This window comes from Manis javanica, chromosome 16, assembly GCF_040802235.1.
Source record: "Manis javanica isolate MJ-LG chromosome 16, MJ_LKY, whole genome shotgun sequence".
Taxonomy (NCBI): domain Eukaryota; kingdom Metazoa; phylum Chordata; class Mammalia; order Pholidota; family Manidae; genus Manis; species Manis javanica.
Window position 1 is genome coordinate 21,965,148 of NC_133171.1, and position 22,871 is coordinate 21,988,018.

At 36.0% G+C, this 22,871-nt stretch overlaps 1 protein-coding gene and 1 pseudogene across 2 annotated transcripts in view; both read left to right on the forward strand.

Moving 5' to 3' along the window:
• Window positions 1-22,871, forward strand: part of PHIP (PHIP subunit of CUL4-Ring ligase complex) — a 137,951-nt gene that overhangs the window by 68,339 nt on the left and 46,741 nt on the right. For both annotated transcript variants that reach the window (XM_073224812.1, XM_037006099.2), the window contains exons 16-22: window positions 4,584-4,712; window positions 5,836-6,061; window positions 9,535-9,672; window positions 10,320-10,503; window positions 14,052-14,169; window positions 19,656-19,796; window positions 22,212-22,288. In XM_073224812.1, coding sequence (XP_073080913.1) covers window positions 4,584-4,712; window positions 5,836-6,061; window positions 9,535-9,672; window positions 10,320-10,503; window positions 14,052-14,169; window positions 19,656-19,796; window positions 22,212-22,288 — 1,013 coding nt within the window. The remainder of the gene's footprint in view (window positions 1-4,583; window positions 4,713-5,835; window positions 6,062-9,534; window positions 9,673-10,319; window positions 10,504-14,051; window positions 14,170-19,655; window positions 19,797-22,211; window positions 22,289-22,871) is intronic.
• LOC108385561 (elongation factor 1-alpha 1 pseudogene) lies at window positions 14,176-19,649 on the forward strand (annotated as a pseudogene).

Here is a 22,871-nt window from a genome sequence, read left to right on the forward strand (position 1 = left end):
GAGATAGGACAGTGTAAACTTTTTGAAATAGTCATCTTTAACAGAAAGGAGAAGAGATCACAGTCTCTAGAGAGTGAGTTAGGAATTTGCCCACTAATATATCTGAGAGGCAAAAGGGGGAGAATAAATTTAAGGACTTGACTAGTAGTTTTGTTGCTCTCAGAGAAATCAGAGTATGGGTAAACAAAATGCTGTTAAATTTGAAGAGTTATTTTCTTGGTAGTGTATTTTTCTCTTGATGAAAATTAGAGGTGATTCTTCAAAATCACTTATATCTGTTGGTTTTATTAAGACAGTTATAGCAGTTTCCTTTTTTATGTAAACTTACCTTGGCACCACTTAATTTACATAGCTGTTTTTAATTCATATGTAATAATGTTACCATAAATTAAACAATTTTCTGTTTTTAAAGGAAATACTCATTCAGTGATGATCTTCTAATGTAATTTGGTGACACCTAGACTTCTGGAGTCTGGATAGCTTCCCGTAAGATACACTCTTTGTTTACCCTGTAGCTTATCAGTTAGAAGGCAACAAAAGCATATTTTTATCACACATATGACAGCATCTATCTTCAGTATCTTTTGTACATTCTTAAGTTTATTTTCCCTCAGGTTGGTAAACTTTAAAAGATTCTTTATATATAAGGAAGGACTTTCCAAGAGTATTAGCATAAATTCAGCTTCTCAGCTGTTTAATTCTTGGGATATGAGTCCATCTCATAAAATTCACTTTAAAAGATAGATAAATTTAAATTGTGGAGTATTTTCTAGGTAAGATGCTCCGGGAGCATCTTACCTAGAAAATAAAAAATTGACAATGGTCGTAGACTTAGAATAATTCCTTTAGAGGATGATTCTGCTTAAGGTAACCCATATTTTTAGTCTTCCTGATTTTGTGTTGAATTTCTGTAGGAGTGCATACTCCTATTTAGCTATCTGTAAGTTCCTCATGATTAATGTAATTTAGGCCCTAAAATTTTAGTGTGCGTTTTAAGTGCTTTTGCATACCTCATTTCCAAATTCGTCAAGTTTTTCCAAAAGCCTTCCTGAATATCAGATGTTAGGATTTTAGAACTGGGTCTGACTGTAGTGATCATTTAAATGATCTCTACTGTTTCACAGAGAGATTGGGTGATTTTTCCCATTACCAGAGGGGAGGGCCTCATGGGTTTTAGGCCTCATTCCTTTGTCTCCTTTAATTAGTCATCTTTCTCCTTCACAAATATTGTATTAGAAGTTGTGGGTAGTTTTCTCTCTTGAAAAAGGTGCTAGTATTCTTCATTAAGTATGGTAATTCTGTCATTATCAGAGCTCTGATTTTCTAAGTTTCTGTATTGATTGAGATTTTTCTAATTCAGTTATAAACCTCTAACGAAATTGTGCCACTCATTTCTTGAAAATATTTCTAGGATTTCCTAGTCAGTATGAGGATTTTCCTACCTAGAGTCATTATTATTTTAACTTTTTTGATCCTTTCATCTCTTGCTTTGAAAACAAACGTTTATCCTAATTGCTAAATGTATTTTTCTATTTTCTTTTAAATCCTAGTCTTGAAATTTTTATACTTACTAGTAAATACTGTCTCCTGGCTTTTCTCAGCTCTTTATAGTGATGTAATGTGTCTGAGTTTCAATATGTGGGCTTTATTTACATGTCCCAAATAATGTTTAGCAAGCAAACTTGATTTTATTAGAAGAACACTTCATCTGAAATTCACCTACTTTGAAAATTTGTCATTATTATTTATTTATTTCCATTTTGAAGTTTACTACAGCAGTCAATAAGTTAAATGTAATATTAAATTCTCTTATTATGTTTAATTTAATTTAATTATATTTAGTTTCATGATAGACCTATATAACTTTAATATAGATAGGATATTTTCTTCCTTTTGGTTTTTGAATGTAAGTCTCACTGCATTTTAGTTATGGATGCATACAAATAATACCTTTGTTACTAAATTTTTTCTTTTAGAATTCTTTTAAAGACTTTGACCCTGATTTAAAATGATGAAATTTTTTTCAGAGATAAATGTTTAACTTTCATTTTTGGTTTGTTTATTTAATCATAGCATAAATCATAAAAGAGCTAGAATATATTTAGTTATATAGGGAAAGTAAAATATTTTCCTAGTTTGTATCAACTGGAAAGCCTATGTGGCATTTTGTACTTACGGGTGTTTATTATCTGAGGAACCATTACTAAAAATAAATTGGAATTTTGATTGATAAGGATATGGACATCTTTTCTAATTGATTCTTGAGTAAAGCAGATTCTTTCAATGCCTTCATTAATAGTGGTTAATCCACATAATGTTCTTTTCCTTTTTTTATGATGTTACTGAAATACACTTTCATTTTCTCCAATGAAAAGTCACTTTGGAGTTGTACAGATACCTTACACTAAGAAAACTGGTCATCCTGCCATATCCACAGTGGCATGTGTTAGACGTAGGAAGCACAGGTTATCTTCAATAGGATTGCTATTTTTTCTTTGTTTTTTTAGAACTTTGTAAGTTCCATGTCTCCCAAGTATTCCTTTTGAGATCCTTGGCTAACTGTAAATGTGGCAACATATGGTATAGGGTTGATTGATCCTTGCCACCATCACTCTCCAAAAAGAGAAAATTGTGTTTAGGCTGAGAAAAAATTCAGGTCACCACCTGAAGGATCCCAGGCTTAAGAACATCCTCCAAATCTCCTTTGGCATTGCTGAGTCAGACTTCTTGCAGATCTCTTCCTCTGTTTGATTGTGTATTTAGAATTATAAATGTAGACATATAATAGCATTAGAGTTCTGGAAGCAAATCTTTTTATAAAGTAGTTGCTTATTCGTCTTTCTCTTTGGTCTTTTGTGATGTTTTGGAAGAACTGTGATAAATAAAACATCTAACAGCACATGGTCAAGGCAGGCTCGATTCTTTAGTCTTGAGTTTTTTGATGTAAAATTCTATTTGGAGGTAAACTGTAAATGTGGTTACTTATTTACGACAGCTCATGTCGTAAAAAAAACTTTATTTGCCTAGAAAACACTGAAAAAGAGAGGCTTGAATCCTGACATTTCTACTGTAATCTTTTTGTTTTTGGCAATACGAAGCTGTGTATTTGCTAACGCCCTTGTGTTAATCTGGAGAAATAGTTTTCTTCTTTCTTGCTTTTGAATAGTTGTGAAGTACACTTGGAATCCATTCCCTTGTTCTGCTGTCTTTCAGCTTTCCTAACAACCAATAAAGGGTCCTGTTTCACTTTATGATTCATTTTCTTGCTTTTATGGTCTATCTGTAAGTGTATTAGACATGAGATAAGTTCACTAATTTTCTTTCATATGATTAAATTTTAAGGAGTTATTCTCCTTTTCCACTATCATCACAGCTGATGACAGCATCAGTGAGCACCAGTGCGCTCCTTCCTTCTTTTGGTCTCAAGGAGGCACTAGTTTCCTTTGGGAGGCAGTCTCATTTGTGGTTTTACAGCAGCTTCTCAGGCAGAGCCCTTCCTTTTGGAGTGATATTCTCTCTTTTGACTAGAATGCGAACTTTCACTGGGAAATAAACTACTCTTGTAAATTTTAATTTCATGGTTGTATTTGGTAAACTGCACATTCATCCGTATGCCATGTTTTTAAAGTAAGAAAATTACGACTTCTCTCTTTTCCTAACATTTCCTGGGATGCTGGGATATGGCATAAAATTCACTTTGTTCTAGATCAGTGGATACCGGAACAGAGAGGAGGTATTTCTTACCTGATAATGTGTGTGTGTTCCGATTCTGCTAATCCAGAAATCCAATCGCATTTGTTGAAAATCATCCTTAGTTGTCATTTGTTAGGGAGTCAACTCCCTATTTTAGTTGTTTTCTGAAAATCAGTCCCTAGATGTGCTTTAGATAGGGTAGAATTTTTACCTTTTCAGAACACTGCTAAAGAAGTTTTCAACTGGAACATAGTCTGAAGAAGCACTGAGAGCAAAAAAATTCAGAGTGGTGATTGGCCACCTCTGCTTGATTGACAGGTTGCAGGGAGAAACCCATTCGTTCTGGATTAATGGAACTGGAAAACAGAAAACAGTTATCAGGTAAAAAAAACCTTTTCTTTAACCTTTGAAATTCACCATTTAAAAGATGAGTCAGACCATCAAGGGAACTTACTACCAAAAAGAAAAATTTAGGGTCTCGTGAGCAGTGATCTCTGGCTTCTACTTCCAAGTTACCAAAAAAATCGCTACAGTTACTACACGTTGTGAGCCTTTGCTGAAAGGGCTTGATTAAATGCAGATGACATGGAATGTAAGGTGCAATTCCATTTTAAATCTGGGTTAAAGACATGAAGCGGAATTTTATGGGTGGGGGAGATTGGTGTTATTTCCCGAATTGTGTCTGGTCTGTGAATAAAGAGAACACTTTGTTTTTCAAGGCTGTTAATCTGGCACTTTTCATGAATATTCACAAATTTATTATTGAGCGTGTTATGCTTAATCTTCATTTTGCCTAGGATGCATACTTACGTATCTTTTACCATAAGATTCAAGTGACCAGTTCTTTGTTCTAATGGCGGTTTTCTGATTATTGGTCAAATGCATTTCAGATTGAAGGCCAAGGACATGGTGCAGTGTTTGACTGCAAGTGCTCTCCTGACGGCCAGCATTTCGCGTGCACAGACTCGCATGGACATCTTCTGATTTTTGGCTTTGGCTCCAGTAGCAAATATGACAAGGTAGAGTATGATGACTCACACCTCCTCCTTATGGTTTTTTGTTTGTTTTAATTTATGGATGTCTAAGGGTTGTATTTTTTGGGGGTTGGTGAGAATTATTTATGCCGTCAGCATAAAGCTTGAAGAATCATTTTAAGTGGGCCTAGAAACTTATGTTTTGGGGAAAAGGGTGAAGACAGCAGTTATTAATTTCTGTAATAGACATTTGATAATAATTAGGTCTTATTTAATAATCTTTGTATTTTGGAAAGAATGACTTTTTAAGTAGCCTGCTAGAACCATCTAGACTGCAGTTCTTAAGTTGGGGTGTGTGAGCTAGGGGTGACTCCTTGAAATTATATAAAATGTCTTATTTATATGGGTAATGTACATTTATTTGGGGTACAAAATCTGTGGCTTGCATGTGGATCTCAAAAATGTATGGCCTTCTGATGGTGGCTGATGTTTTTAAATACTAGAGATTCTATTTAAGACCTGTGATTAGAAGACAAATTGCTTATTTGTGGTACCATGGTGTAAAGGTTATCATAATAAAAATTGAATAGTTCATAATGTAGTTATAAAATTCACAAGTTAACCAATAAAATTTTGAAGTTATAGGTGTGTCAGGCATGAGTTCATATTAATTATATATTTCAAAAATTTTTGAGAATGTTTACTGACTTTCAGAAAGTTATGTCACATTAATTTTTATATTAATATTATATAAATCATGCTTACCATATATTTAAGGATTTTTAAAAATTCTATTAATGATTTTATTATTAGTTTAATTCAAAGAAATTCATTGAATGATTTCCCTTTGCTAAACAAATAATTTAAAAAATAAGGCAAAGTGTAACAACACCACTGAATGATTTATGCCTAGATTTGCTTTTAGCATTTAACTTACTTTTAATGTTTTTCATGTATACAGTTTCTTCCAGAGAAAATTCAAAGCAACTGCTTCTCTGGTCATAAAATTTAATGTAGAAAATAAAGATTTGTTTACTGTTCATTTATTTACAGTTAGAGTCTTTTATCTTTTATATTGTTGTGTTACATTAAAACGTTTGCCTCCACTTGAAATTTTTAATGACAGATTTTTATTTTTCCAGTCTTTCATGGGCCTTTCTTTTTACAGATTGCAGATCAGATGTTCTTTCATAGTGATTATCGGCCCCTCATCCGTGATGCCAACAATTTTGTCTTAGATGAACAGACTCAGCAAGCACCTCATCTCATGCCCCCTCCTTTTCTGGTTGATGTTGATGGTAACCCTCATCCTTCAAGATACCAGAGATTAGTTCCTGGCCGGGAAAATTGCAGGGAGGAGCAACTCATTCCTCAGATGGGAGTAACTTCCTCAGGTAAAACACTGGTTTCCATAGACAGCTACATTGTCCTTTACTGAAGTCTTATAAAATCACTGATTGGGCAAGTTTTGTTTTACATTGTTTGGAACAAATGAAAAGTGAAATAAGTTTTTTATACATTCCTGAAGTCCTTTGAATAATGCTTAAAGATTATATGATAAATAAGGAGTAATGGAGATTTAAAGCAGTAATTTTGGGCTCTATTCATTTATAACCTTTGTAGACTAATAGGCTAAGTCCTTGTATGTGCTATGAGGTAAATCAATTCATTTAGCAACATATATTCAGAACCTCCTCTGTACCAGCCACCTGCTAAGCTGTGGTATTCAGTACTAAGTTCAGATAGATGATCCTTGCTCTCATGGGGTGAATTGGATGGATAAATACAGTTATGAACAACACATAGTTAAAACTTATGATGAATCTTAGTGAAGGAGACAGTTGTATGTATGAGAGAGAATAAAACTAAATCACTTGTTCACATTGAAGATTGTTTTAAGAAGTGATCAACTTAAAAGTTTTTAAGTAAGATAAGGATGGAAAGTCTTGAGAGCTCTTTTTGTGATGTGATGGAGGTGCAAAGTCAGATAAGCTGGAGAACTGAATGGGAGTCGAATGGAGACAAGGTCTGCAGATTTTACCCCCTTTGACAATAGTTTATTAAGTGGAAATAATGGAGAGACTCTATATAAAGAAGGTTAAACCACCTTTGCAGTTATGAATCTTTCTGTTACATTTTAGACTAGAAAAAAAGATTGAGAATATTTAAAATTCGGTACTCTAGCATAATAGACAGATTTCTACGTAGATGCAAAGGGCACATAGGGGTGTATAATATATAGTGAATACCTTTTAAATAATTTAGGTTTGTTTTAAGTCTCAATGCATTATAGAGAACCTACCTCTTATTTTCCTTAAAGGACTGGGTATGAAATTGCAGTGAAGATGGACTTACTGGGTAGGAAGGGCATATTGGATCAGATAGTGGGAACTAAACATGCCCACTCAGGATAGTGGGTGAGGAGATGCCTTAGAGGAGTGGTCCCCACTGCTTCTTGCAGAGCACGCCATCCAGGGGACTTGAACACCTGGAGTATGTGAAACTAAGGCATCTCAGCCCATGGACACAGCATGACCTCAGAGAGTCTAAGAACAGGGATTTAGAGTAGAGAAGTCTTAGTCAAGGGACTGAGATTAAGGTAAATGTCTTTAGTCTCTTGGAGGTAAATTGGCAAGAACAGATCTTGCCAAGGTCTGAACATAGCACTTAGTTTGGGAGTCTGGGATTTCAGGCATAGGGAAATAAGGAAAGGGCTCATTTATTAAAATACTAGTGCTATCTAACTCTCTAATTATTCTCTTACCTTTAAGAGTTTATGAAGGGCTTTCATAAACATCTCATTTAATATTTATTTTTGTGGTATCCCAATCCTCAACTTTGAGAAAAAGAAAATTTAATAACCTAAGTCTTCAAGTTAAAATACGTGGTATCACAGGGACTCAAGCATAGCTCTTGACGCCTAGTCCACTCCTCTTTCTTCCATACGAAGGTGCCCTTAGAGTAAAATGTGGCCTTGGTCTTGAAACTGACACCAGTTATTAGTACAGGGCCACAAGAGAACCTTTAGCAATCATTGTGGCTTGAAAGGGAGTCATGGAATTTTTAAGTGTTCTGGGTCACAGAATTCAGAGTAAACATCATTTCTTTCATTATTTTGGACTTAGCAAGTACAAAAATACAACAGAAGAAAAGTATTTTTTGAAAAAACTTTTGGCATCATTTTTAGCTATTTTTATTTGCAAATTTAGAGCTATGATAAAATTTATTTTGAGAAATCCCATAGAATTGGGTAAAAATAGATGATGGCTATTATAATAATAAGTTGGCTTAAATGTGGTTTGTTATTCACACTGAACAATATGCTTTAACACCTTCCTCAGCTATAAACTGGAGTTATATCAGATTCCTTATCAATGTTCAAACAGGAGATGTTTTCCTGGCATCATGCTGGGAAAGAAGTGCCCACAGGCATTTTCTGTCTACATTTTACACCCTACAACTTTGTGACCTTGGACACAATACTTCATCCCATTGAATTTCACTTTTCTCTTGCAAAATAAAGTAATAGTATGTGCGACACGCATGTTATCTCCCTCCCCTTATGCCTTCTTACGGCTGGTGCTTCCTTTCGAGCCCTTTGTGTCTTCTCGTTGTCTGAAGTCGATCTCGTTGAATCCCCGGGAGACCTGCATGTCTGCTAGTAGTTGCTCCCTTTTCTACTCTCACGGTGGTGCTCCCATCGACTGATAACTCTTACACATTTTTTTATGCCTAGTGTCGTGCTGGGTTCAGAATTAGAATGTTAAGATAAATTACAATCCACAATCCATGCTTTTGAGGAACTAACTAGTGGGCTTCCTTTTTATATTGGGCTGAGTACTAAGACGTGAATATTGCTTAAGGAAATGAAAGAGGATAGCAGCTATTGTTTCAAGGGTGGTCTGGAATAGTGTCACAGAAGTACCGTGGAAGTGCCATTTTAGTTGGTGTGTGAAGGATAAGTTAGTGTATATCATGTTTATACTTGAAGTGGGAATATTGTGGTTAAAAGCGCCAAAGCATAAAGATGTTTATCTTACTAGTAGATCAAAAGAACCGAGTAGTCCCATATAGTAGGCACAGGTGAGAGTTGATGTTGGAGAAGGAGGGGGGTCAAGACGCCCAGTCGCTTCCTGCCTCACAGCCTTTGTCTGGAGCCTGCCCTGCCCTCTCCCTGCAGCCCCCTGGCTCTTCCTGTGGATGACTGATCCTTCTTTTCCCCCAGGCTCAGCTCATGTGCTGTCTCTTCAGGAGAGACTTTGCCTTTCCTGACTCACCACAGGTCATTCCTCTCTAATGTCTCTGTTTTTTCTTCTCATTGTCTTTATTTTAAAATTTTGCCATCTATTTACATATGGGCTTAGATTCAATTTCTCCATTGGAATATTAGCCTGAAAGTCAGGGGCCTTGTTATCTGTTACTCAGCACTGGATCCTCCATTCCATGGCATAGCTCCTAACACATAGTAGACAATCAAGACTTTGTTGAGTAAATAAAGTGGTAAAGTTTTTTGAGCAAGTGGGTAATCAGATTTGCTTTTTTGGAAGAAACTGTGGTCTGCGATGAAGTCCTGCATTTGCTACTCATCAGGTAGGACTGAGAAGTTATTTTGGTTTTCCCATCTATAAAGTGGAGGAAGTAATATGTTTCTAATCCTAATTATAAGGAATACACACAAGTGCCTGAATGATTTTTATCACAAGGCGCATGTTTCCTTTTTTATTTTTTTAACTTTCATCATTTGCAGTTGATCATTATAGGTCTTTTATTCTAGCAGACTTTGTTAAATTCTGGATTCAAAGTGAGTAAAAGGGATGGAATTGTTGACTAAAGGATTCTCAGCATTTTGTGTGTTGTTGTCATATAGGACTGAACCAAGTTTTAAGTCAGCTAGCAAACCAGGAGATCAGCCCCCTGGACAGCATGATTCAAAGGCTACAGCTGGAACAAGACCTGCGGCGCTCTGGTGAAGCAGGTGTCAGTCACACTGGCCGCTTGGGTCGAGGTAAGCCGTGATTCCTGTGAGTGAGTCAGTGACAGTTTGCAGCGCCAACAGGGCATAAGTGACAGAATGATGAGACACCCGTAAAATGAAATACCAGGCTGCCAGAATGATGCTGTTTTTTAAGAATATTTAATGACCCAAGAAAATGTTCATACTGGAAGGTTCCAAACTGTAGATAATGAGTTATTTAATATGTACATATTCTCCCAGATTTCCTACAGTAAACTTGAAGAACTTAGAAAAACTTTAAAGATAAATTTGTGAAATACCTTCAAAGTCACAATTCTCTAACGTCTCATCACCCTTATTGTATATTAGTAAACTTTAGGAGAAAAATTAAAGCAAATTTATGAACCATAGTGCTTTTGGATTTGTCTGTTTCTACTTCTTGCATAATTTCCCCAAAATCGTGAGCATTTTTTAAAATGATGATTTTATATCTCATGAGCTTATTTAATTAACTGAATAACCACGCTCTGTTTTCATTAAACTTTTGCTTCTGGTTTGGTTGTCTGTTTGGTAATTTAATTATTCATCACAATCCATAGTTCATGTGGAAGATAGGATAGTAGAGATTTTTTTTCTATGATAAGTTCATGGAGATGTGTCTCTGAATGGAACTTACTAATGCTGCTGTGTTCACTTAGGCTCTGTAAGTTCTGCCTCCGAGGTTCATTCACCACCAAATGTGGGACTGCGGCGTAGCGGACAGATTGAAGGCGTACGGCAGATGCACAGCAATGCACCGAGAAGTGAGATAGCCACTGAGCGGGATCTTGTGGCGTGGAGTCGAAGGGTGGTGGTGCCTGAGCTGTCAGCCGGTGTGGCCAGGTAAGGGGGGTTGTGAATTTTTATGTACCACAGGTGTTTGTGTTCATTTTGAATTACAGTCAGCTCTATAACTTATTTTAAGTTTATCAGAAGAGCTAGTATTTTAAACTTCATAACTGAAGAAAAATTAAATTTCAGTGTATGCCCTTTTCTAGGACACAGATGATCATAAATGAAATGAGGATGGATGTGTTTAAAGTGAATGGAAGGAAACATAAATTTGGGTTGACCAAATAAATACAAGATTTTATTGAGTAGTGTATTTGAATCTTAGTTTTTCTTGTTTAACTCAGTTTTCCTTGTTTATTATGTTATACCTTAAAACATATTTCATAAAGTTTATTACAATTAAGTTTTCTGTGGATTTTACTAATCATTCCCACCATATCATTCAGATGTATGGTGAAAATACATTATTTGAAAAAATATATTAAAATGATCTTTTTATATTTAAAAGTGTTCATACATAAATTCAGTATTGTTTTGATATAATTCTAGTTTCAGGGTCCATGCTATGAGGGAACTTTATATTTTGATTCTTTAGTAATGCAATATTCATTGATGTGGTTCATATGAACCCAACTAATACTATGTACTGTAGTACTATGCTGTAATTTAAATAATGAAGATCAAAACATGCAATTGATTTCAGAATTTTCCAGTTCTGAAAAGATAAAAGTAATTACATAATTATTTTTAATATGTTCATATACATTATGCTTTTTGATTGAACGGTACTTCAAATTCATGTTAGTATGCAGAACTAAATAGACACCTAAAGAATAAAGTTTGAACAGTAACTTTATCTGATGACAAATATACCCAGATGTCCTTAATTAAAAAATTAATTCTTATATATTCTCAGGTAGATTCCTATTCTAATTTTAAGATTTGATGGGACGCAATAAATAACACACACCTTTTTAACAATAGTTTTGAAGTAATTGAAAACATAAAAGAATAATAAGATGGATAAGAAATAAGAATATTACTTTTTATTATTGATTGGACTAAAAGGGATGTGGCTTTTATCTGCTTGAAAGTGTGCTTTTTAATACTGAACTGCAAACAGCCCTGGACCACGGTATTTTCCCCCATGTGAGATGGCTGGTTCGCATCTTTAAAATGCAAAGCAGAATGTGCAAACAGGGGCTTACGCGTAGGCCCTAATAAGCCGATTTTTCTCTCCATACCATACCAACTAAGTGGTTCACACTGCCTCCTCTGGAGAAGAATGATTCTAAGAAGTGAAGAGTCCAGGAGTGGGTTGCTAGTTGGTGGTAGAGGTCCCTGCCCGTGGAAGAAAACATGAGGAGTGGGGAAAGCTTATTTCTCTCCAAATGTTCTTCACCTTTTTAACGGTTTCACTGGGCTTAACCATTGAGTCTGTGGTTAGGCACAATGGTAGGCATTCCTTCAAAGGGTATTTGACCTTCCTGGAGCTTTGCCCTCAATACTTGGCACTCTCCCTTGAGAATCTTTCTGGGATAATACTAACTGGTGGGTAAAGTCTACCCTTAAAAGGCTTTTAAAATGGGTCAAACGAGAACACTAATTATAATTAAATCCAATCACAAAGCCAGCAAAAGGCTATTATCTATAATACATAAAGGATTAAAAAACTCAACAGTAAACAAAATAGTTGAAGCAGAAAATGGGTGAAAGACAAGAACCAGATCTTTGATCAAAGAGGAGACTCTCAATATACCTGTCAGAGTGACTAAAATACAGTGACAGCACCAGCTGCTGCAAGGTGTGGAGAAACTAAGGCACTCAGGCATCGTTGGTGGGAATGTAAAATGCTACGGCCACTCTGGAAGACAGTTGGGCACTTTCTTAAAGACCTAAACATGTGACTGCTGTGTGATTCTATGTTTGCACTCTTGGGGATTATTTATCCCCCAAAAATGAAACTGAGGTGCACACAAAAACCTGTACACAAATATATAGCAGCTTTATTCATAGTAGTAAAACATCATGACAAGCCATATGTCCAACACTGGGTGTATGATATTTCCACACCATGGAACACTACCTATTGATCTGACAGCTGGAATGAATCTTAAGGGTATTATGCTATGTGAGAAACCAGTCTCAGTGCTTACATACTGTATTATTCCATTTATGAGCTATTCTTAAAATTCTATACAAAAGTATAGGAATGGAGACCAGATTAGTGATTGCTAGACATTATTGGTAGAGAGGGCTGAGGAGGAGGAGAGAAAGGGGGATGTAATTGAAAGGGCACTGCAGGAGATCCTTGTGGTGATGGCATTGTTCTGTATCTCGACTGGGGTGATGGATACACAATCTAAACATGTGATAAACTTAGAACTAAATAAATGTACGCATAAGTAGAAGTAAAACTGGAGAATACTAAATAATACCAAGTGGATTGTATCAATGTCAATGTGCAGTTGTGATTTACAAGATAATATCATTGGGGGAGACTAAGTAAAGGGTACAGGGAATCTGTGTTATTTCTTAGAACTGTATGTATCTGCGATTATCTCAGTCAAAACTTTAATTAAAATAAATGAACAAATAAAAATTTCTAAAAAATATCGATCATTTTGAGATAACTTCAACATTTTGGGTATATCTTTTCAGTCTTTTTTCTGTGCATAAAATTAAAATAAATTTTCACACTCAAAAAAAGATAAATGAACAAAATTGAAAGTTGATAAGAATTAAATCATGGCCATTCTTTTCACAAGATTTAAATTTAGTCATTTTATTTCCCATTTAGAATTATGACCCATCACATCAGAGATTCTATAAGTAAAATGACAGCATTAATATAACCTAGTAATAAAATATCAACATTATAGAGCTGTTCTCAGTTTGAATATTAACTCCCAATTTAAAAATCTCTAGGGAAAGATTTAAGCTCAAGGATTAAATACCATTGCAGTTCAAAAACTCTTAAAGTTGTAAGGAATTAAGGTAAAAAGTAAGATTCTCTTGTCCTTGTGAGTTCAAGTCCCTTGAAAGTATAAATTCACAACTAATGTTCCTCAGTTTTTTCTGTCGCTCAGTTTCAGTTTGGTGTCTGGGTTGAAGTTCTTCGGTAGCTAAATGCCTTTCACTGGAGAGAATGTGGTTCTTTCAGAGATTCTAGGAGTTCTATGAGTTCAACCTCACAGTCCTGTGGTGTCCTCCCCCCCTTTTTTTTTTAAGGATTCTAGCTATTTACGTGGTACATGATTTCTTTCTAATTTTTATTAAAAAATAAATAAATGCAGTTTCTAACCGTTGGAGCAGTTACCTTTTGGAATAACCATGTTCCCCAAACCCAACTCTTAATATGCAAAAAAAGCCCTATAGCAGAAATGGTAGTAGCAAGTACACAGTCTCTTTCCAATATTCTAGTCATTTAATGCCAAAGGTCTAGAGGTCACAATCTGTGAATTCAAACTCAGAAATCTTCATCACTTGCCTCTTTCTCAAAAGAGAGTAGCATTTCCTCTCTGACACCTAACATTTCCATCAGAGAAAACTAGTTACAAAACTTCTAGATTAACATGTACGGCTTTTAACTCTCTCAGTAGGCAGGAGGAATGGAGAACTGCAAAGGGGGAAGAAGAAGTCAAGACTTACAGGTCAGAGGAGAGAAGAAAACACTTCAGTGTGCCAAAAGAGAATAAAATACCCACTGTCTCAAAGGTAAATAGTAATTCTTGTGATTTTAATGTTTGTTTCATAAGGGTAGTTGCCATTTTAAGGCACTTTTGTTATTAAACGGTTAACATTATAAACAGGATGTTTAATTAATGAAATAAAATTAATATAGTTAAATCTTGATTACCTCTGGATTATCTTTTTACCATTGAAAATTTTTAATTTTTAATTTCCTGCTCTCTAACATACCTTTTCCCCAAATGCCAGTTGTTATATGGCCATTAAATCTAATAAATTACATCAATAAGCAAGATCTTTTTCTAGTTCTTCCATTGATTATACACTTCAAAACTGTTTTTGCTTTTGTTTTTTCCTTTGCATTTTTTTGCTGTTTTGCACCTATTTTTTATTGTAGATAATCAAGTCAGTTATGCTGCTATAAATAGTAGTTATTTTCTCCATTAAAAAAAGTTAAGTGTCTCTACTAGTTTGCCCTGTTGGTTTCCCTGTCATCCTGCTCTGGAAAACGGTAGAGCTGGTGACTTGTAGTTGGCCACACCCTGATCTGGGCGGGAGGTGTCTTCCTCCCTGTGTTCCCTGGAATCACATTCCCTGTTCTTCATTCCATGCCTTTGTCTTTAATCATCTCACCTTGAAAGCCTTACAGACTTAGAATCAGAAATGGAGGAAGACTGTGTGGAATTTCTTTTCTGTTATAATTGCCTAACTGAACAAAGAAAAGGTAACTGGTCTCTTGACCCGGTGTTGTGCTCCTTCCTCTTGCTGAGTTTGAGTTCCTTGAACTGTCTGACTCAGTGTCCTTTTCTAGAACTCCTTCCTGTGTTGTGATTCTTGTCCTTAAATATCTCAAGTGGTCCTTGGCTATTTTATGTTTTCTTTTACTCAGGATATCATACCATGGGATCAGTAGGACCCCACACAGAATTCTGTTAGTATAATCTGAAATAATTTTTTTGTTTTTGGGTTTATTTGTTGAGCGTTCTTTTTCCATAGTGGCTGTAAAGCATATCTTTTCTGTATCCTTTGCTCAAAATCCAAGGATGTGGGGAAATAAACTCATGTAATGATGATGAGAGTTAGTGTTGCTACCATCTTTATAGATGAAATATGGTAATACCTATTAAAATTAAAAGAATGTGCTTATCTTTTAATCCAGTAGTAGTACTTTGTCTAACACCATACACAAATGTAAGCTTGAAGTGGATTAAAGATATAAATGTAAGACATGAAACCATAAAACACTTAGAAGAAAACACAGGCAAAAATCTCTTGAACATCATCATAAACAGTTTTTTTCTGGACAGGTTTCTAAAAGCAAAAATTAACAAGTGGGACTATATCAAACTAAAAAGCTTCCATGCAGCAAAGGACACCATCAGTAGAACAAAGTCAACCTACTATATGGGAGAATATATTTGTAAATGATACATCTGATAAAGGGCATACTTTAGAGATTTTTTTTTTTGAAAGAAAAGTACTTACGTGAATGTATATACAAAGGTGTGTGTGTCTATGCACACAGACATTTATAGTGTCTCTGTGGCAGAAACGAATAATTTCAGTGTGTGTTGGTGGAACAAAGGTAACATCTCATGACATCTATATGCTTGTGGAATATCTTACAGTTTATTAAAGGAATGAGTTAGAGCTCACTCCATTGTCTTGGAGAAATTCTCATGATACACTATTAAGTGAAAAATGCAACTGGAACAGTAATGTCTGTAATGTGACCTTGTTTTCAAATTTTATGAGAGAAGTGAAAGGCTTGAAAGCGTGCACGACAGACCGAACAGACCGTGGCTGTACCGATGATCGGACGCCATCTTTCATCTTAGGAGTTGCAGTTGTTTTTTTTCTTCTTCTGTTAACAGAGGGTACTTCCTTTGCAGGCAGGAAGTATAAATTAATACAAAAAAACTATTCAGAAAGCAGTTATAAAGTTGATTTGGGGCAGTAGGCTGGTCCCAATATTACAGCGGCTTAAACAAATTGGAAATCTGTTGGGAACTGAAGTTCTGTTCTTCTGATCCTCTCATGTGAATTTTACCTCACACATAAAGATATTGCCAAATGGATGTTTCTTTAGTATCACTTTACAGTCAACACGCTTTAAGTCAACGAGGAATCTGCAGGGGGCATATATGTTGTTCTGATAAGGTTCTTTGAAATTGCTCTGCAGCATTGTGCTGGATATCCCATTGGCCAGTATTTAGTCACATGCAACTCTGACAAAGAAAGGTTTGTGTGTGAGTGTGTGTGTGTGTGCAGGGAAATGGAGAGCAGCTGTTCGATAAACAGTTTTCCCTACCACTGCATTATTTATTAAGGCATTATAAACATTTATGTTCTTTGACTTGAATTTATCCTAAAGGAACTGTAGATAAAGCTTTACAAAAAGAAACAAATAGCAATTTTTCATGAAATGAATTTGAGTAGATAAACAATTTATGCTAACTGAAAGAAGCAGTGTATATACTTAACAATGGATTACTCAAAACTCATGAGATTATAGTTGAACATTATTTTCTCTTTTATGCCCTTACATATTTCCCAAAATTTTTACAAAATTACAAAACCCTTCAGGAATCCTTTTAAAGAGAGAATCTGTATGGAGTAAATCTTACATGCTAGTATGTGAAAACATCTTGGATTTCAGTTGGCCATTACAGGTAGCTGCTCCGATGGTGGTCAGGCTGATGTGCCAACAGTCCTAGTGGCCAAGACTGGTCACAAGGAAGGAAGTGGGAAGTGGGGAGTGGGAGCAGGTGGGGAGCTGGGGGATGGATGAGCTTGCATTTCAGTGCTCCAAGTCTTGAGGTTCATCCACCTGCCACACACACCCAGAATCTTTTTTAGTAATGTAAAGTAAGATTTAGGTTTTTGCCCTTTTTTTCTCTCCTTCCTCTCTGCAATATCACCACCCAACACACTTGTGAACCCAAAAGAAAACTAATGGAATGCACAGAACAGATGCCAGATGCTCAAAATAGCATATTCTCAGAGGTAGGAGGGGACTTTGAAAACAGGATATAACAATGAACAGTTGATAGGAGAGGATCTCATTAGAGATACTGGCATGAAACCTATAGTTGCTGAAGTTAGAGAATTCAATGGACAGGTTGGATAGGAGAATATAAAACACTGAAAAATGAGTTAATGAGCTGGGAAGTGAAGTTCAAGAATTCTCCCAGAATGTATCAACAAGGGATAAAATGATGGAGAGAATAGGGAAATGTAAAAACACATACCCATTATATAATATGTGTATAAAGAGAATGAAATTAGACATATTAGCATAAGCATTATTTAATAAATCTTTGAAGAAAAAATATATAGAGGGAGGAAAGAGTTGAAAAAAAATAACCAGAACTTCCTAAAATTAACCTCTGCCTAGTATACCAAGCAGGATAAACAAGGAAAATACAGTAAATAAAAAATTTTAAAACTTCAACTGAGCATATTATAGTGAGATTTCAAAACATGTAAAATAAAGAGAACACTGAAAATTACTGGAAAGAAAAAGAGAATGATTTAAGAAAGAGTGTGAACTTGACTAATGTTAGACTTTTTATCTGGTATTTACAAAGTGGATTCCACTGAGCCATCCCACAGCCAGAGGAGATAGGAGCAAATCGTTGGGGAGTCTGCCCCTGCATGAGGATTGCCTACACCTGACACAGCGGCGTGTGTACCAGTTTCTGACTGGAGGGTGATGACACGCTGAAGCCAAGTGCTGACATGCCTTGGTTCAGGGATGGAAGTCACCCACAGAGATGGCAGTGCCAGTGAAAGCTGCCTCTGGGCCGTGTCTTGCCACCAACTCATCCTGCTGACAGCCCCTGGCCTGCCCCTCCAGGATGTCCACACAGCAGGTGTGGGTGCAGTGCCCATGGAGTGTGCTGGTGGAGACTGGTGTCCCCAGACCCGGCATGCTGGTCCCCTTTGCTCCAGTCAGTGTCAGAGTCGAGTCAGGGCTGTTGAAATGCACAATGGAGCTTGGAGCGAAGCTCTTCCTGGGGACGGTGTAGGCTTCAGCATCAAGCATGTGTCTTTCAGAGATGTTCATCGTGGCAGTGTAACTGGGGATAGTGGAAATGACTCACCGATGGAAACAGCTGGCTTCACAGCTCAGGGGCTTAGCCTGAGCCATCCAGGCCTGATCGGTGCTAGCTTGTCACGTGGCTTCCATGGCTCGCAGTTTGGCCCAGCCAGAGGAGATTGCCATTCTGGGAAGAAGCTGGAAAATAGTCCCAAATTCTTGAAATACGGTGATGCTGCCATTACTGATGTGGTTCCTGGCAGCCCACGTGTGCTGAGAGCCACTCTGACTGCCCTCCTCTGGGCTGTCGCTGTTCATGCCATGAGATGGACAGGTGCCGTCGGGGCCATCAAAGTAGTGGAAGGGCAGCCGGAGCTGCAAGACCACCGAGTCCACCCAGAAAGCTCAGGAGCTGGAAGTAGATTATCCCCAAGCGCTGCCGCCCCATCTCAGCCAGTGGTGGAGGAACGGTTTCGGAGCCGTTGGTCTCAGCTGGCCATTTAAGTTTAATAGTAAAAGACTGGTTAATGATAATGTGTTGTAAAACCTTGAAGGAGCTGAGAATGGTTTACAGACAATTTGTTTTTGTATGGGAGGCAGTTTTTATTAGTTTTGAAATCAGTACTTTTTAATGAAAACAACTTGACCAAAAATTTGTCACAGAATTTTGAGACCCATTAAAACTTGATATAATATAAAGCTTAATGAGGAATAATTATAGGTTCAAAGTATTTTCTGTGAATGCTGTAAAGATAGGGCTTCTTATTCTTATTATGTGATATTTATTGTATGATTGATTGCACACATGTGTATAAGTCTGATGTCTCAATTTTTCTGAAGGGGATCTTTATTATTTCCTCTATTTTTTATACTCACAAATGTGTTTTTTACCCCCACCTGTAAATTCTGTTTTTTGTTGAATTTGTTCATCTCTCATCATGTTGGACTTTATCATTATTTTTGTGTGTGATGAGTGTTATTTGTATTCTCATCTGCTGCAGAAGATCCCACCCCCCCCTTCCCCGTTCTGCAGCAGCAGCAGAGCGAGCTGGGCGGCCACCTGGTGTCCAGGTCTGGTGTTGGTAGGGTAGTTCTGTGCCCACCACTGAGGTCTCTCGTTTGCCTCTGCCTGTTGCCTGTGCCTCACAGCCCATGGTTCTTTCTTACATCTGTTCTGTGGGTTGGTGTGGATACAGGAGTCTTTAATGTTAGGTTTAGTCTATTACTATGAGTCCTTGAGTCTGTACCACCTGATCAGGAAAAAAAAAAAAGTTTTATGTATTATCAACAAGTGAATTTCAAGGTGTCATCACAAACCTGTGACTTTCTATAATACTAAAATATTTGAGCTGGTGCTGTAATCTAGTCCACTTGAGTTATATCTTAAATATGAATGGAGTTTTATTAAATTAAATTAAAAAGCCTGCTCTTTAAGCATACGGTAAATTAATTTCAACTTCCTTTTCCCCAGAATCATGCTCATGAGCATTTCCTGGACCTCGGAGAGTCCAAGAAACAGCAGGCAAATCAGCATAACTACCGCACACGGTCTGCACTGGAGGAGCCTCCTAGGCCTTCCGAAGAGAGAGAAAATGGCACCAGTTCTTCAGATGTAAGATCTCAGCACATTCATCAATTTGTTTCCATTTTTACAGAACTTTTTAAGATATGAATATGACTTTCTTTCTTTGCATTCATTAATCTATTTATAGTTATAACTCAAACATGTTATTTCTAGGTGTTATAATAATAGTGACAGCTTCAATTACTGAAGTTGTACATATGTTCCAGGCATGGTAATCGTACTCATAATCTGAAATCCAAAAAACAAATGGATATGAATTAATTATTTCCATTTTATGTGTGAGGGATCTGAGCTTTCAAGATGCTTAGATTGCCCATGTACCTATTAAATGGTAGAGCAGGTATTGAACCCGGGTTCCCTTTATTCCAAGCCAGTCTTTTTAAGTAGTACCATGAAGCTCTCATCTGTACTATAACTAACCAATAGGCCATTTGACAATTTTGGTTAGTTTTTACTCTCTACCAGTTTATGGCTTTCTCAGTGTAATTTTTAAAAATTCCTTATATGTAGTTATTTTAATAAATATCATTGTCCCTATTAAATTATAAATTCTTTAAGCAAAGGCAATCAGTTTCTAGTCACAAATCATTCTTAATCAGCACCTAGAACCGTCTTCCTTCCAATGCTCCATTCTCTCTAGCATCCCTTCCCTCTCAGGTTAAAGACTCTGTGACCTTAGGAACTGACCACTGTCGATTTTTGAAGCCATGTTGTGTTTTGCAGTGCTAGACATACAGGAATTCTCTGAGTGTATCTCTGTGGACAGGCAGTACTAACTCAAACTGAGTATTGTAACCACAGTTTCAGCATTAGTCTCCAGTGGTTTTAGGTCCTAGTATGGCTGGGTCAAATTAATACGTCCAATCTGGTAAAAAGGTGAAATATACTAATTACATAAACTTGATACCTGATAAATTAGATAAACACACAAAGTGTATGTGGGCTAATTATTTGCCTTATAAAATGTTTTAGTTTTGAAAGATTCATAGTATTCTTTTACTAATACATTTTTATAAAATATATTAAATGTGATTCCACTTAGTAGAAACGTGTATATTTCCAGGTATATCTGTCACATGAGAAATATTTACTGAATCCTTCATTTGTCTTCAAAACTAATTTGTTTATGCTTGAACATCCTTTTAGAGCAGTTGAACAAATTCCCAGAAGAGTATGTTGAGAACAAAATATCACCTTGGGCACAATATATTAATTAATGCAAAGAAACCTAGGTTTTGTGATTCAAATATTTTGTATTTTGAACTTACAATGTAAAAGTATGTATCTTTTCTCCCTCTTTAAGGAGGTAATTTACTAAGAGTGGGAATAATTGGATCATTTGTTTAGATTTTTTTCAGTTATATTGAGAGATTAAATTTGCTAAATAAAATTTACTATTAGATTTTGATCTTTTCATATCTGCTTAGTTTTAAAACTGTGGGATAGTCATGTAACACACATTCTTCATTATTAAGACATCAAAAGGGAAAACTTCTCTCCCAAAATATATGATTTTAATTTACTAGTAAAGGAATATATCCCATTATCTTCTTGAAAAGTCATCAGAATGTCTCTAGCAGATGATGACACTGGGCTGCTCTTGTGGAGAGTGTAGTCTAAGTTTTGGAATAAGATAACCTGATTCAAGAGAGGCTTAATTGTTCATTCCTTGTGCTGAGTATGTTTCTTAAACTTTCTAAGCTTTAGTTCCATTTATTTAACTGCTCCTTAATACCAGTAGTGTTTTGTCCATATCAGAGTGCTTAGAGTAATGTCTGACATAGGAAAAGCTTAATTACTGTGAACGGCTATTTTTTGTTGGTTCATAAAGTTTGCTTGAGCTAGGGAGAGGTTGTGTAACATTTTTGTGACCGAAAGTACCGGTTTTTATAAAGAAAATGGCTGTACAGGAATATCCTACATTGACCAGTGAATATTTAATGAAGAGAAATAAAGTGGTTGGGTAGTTTTTAGTCCTCTACCTTTTGAAAAAGTAATACCAGAGTTAGATTATACTTTTTTGTGTGTGATAAAGCTATTTTAATAATAATTAAAGCATAAAAGTTCCTAACTTAAGCTTCTCAAAGCATTTATAGAAAAAAAAGCTTAAATCTTACAAAATTGATTTCAAATGTTAATTAGAACGTGGTATCATCCAATCTAGAAGACAGGTTATGCAGCTTAAAAAACAAACAAAATATGTTAGTCATCCAAGATATTCCTCTGAATCCAATATTAATAAGCACTGTTTTTTATTATATTTAATAATTATTAAATACATGTAATAATTTTTTGGTGTAAGAATATAAGATGTATATTTACAAGTAACTCAAATCAGGTTTTAATCTAAATAACCTAATGTGGTTGGTACTGTTCAATACCACTGATCATAGAATGTTATTTTATCAAATTACACAATAAAATGTGTCGAATACCTCTTAGGAGGGTGACGTTGTCGCTGTCAGTGGTGGGACGTCCGAAGAGGAGGAGCGAGCGTGGCACAGTGACGGCAGTTCTAGGTAATTCAACGGATTTTTATTTCTCCAAATAGAATCTCCATATAAAATCTTGAGAAGACTGAAGGTTCTTTTTTATTGGCAATGTATTTCAGAGTCTCTTGGGGTTTCAAATTGGTCCTTCTTCAGACATTTTTTTTTGGTAGTCATCCAAAATTTGGTTTTTCTTTCTGATGCCTTTTCTCTAGTAGAATAAAATTTGGCTTATTGCAACTAGATCTGCAAAGTGATGTAATTGTAAAGAACATGGGCTCTGGGGGTTATAGTTAGATCTGTGCTGGCAGCAAAAATTGTGTGAGAAGCTGAGTGCCTCCTGAGAATGGCCGCTATGTGAACTTTTGGCAGGTGAACCATATTATGGAGACCATAGCTGCAGCTGGTGTAAGTGGAGTACAGCCAATTCTTGGGTAGATCTTCTCTGCAGATGCATTCATATGCATCCAGGATAGCGTCTGAAAAATTTTTTACTTAAGTTCATTAAAATCATTTTACATTTTAAAATGAAGCCATTAAGTCATACCTAAAACACACCTTATTTATTTGACCTTTATCTATGATGAATGCTCTCGGGAAGATAGAGATACGT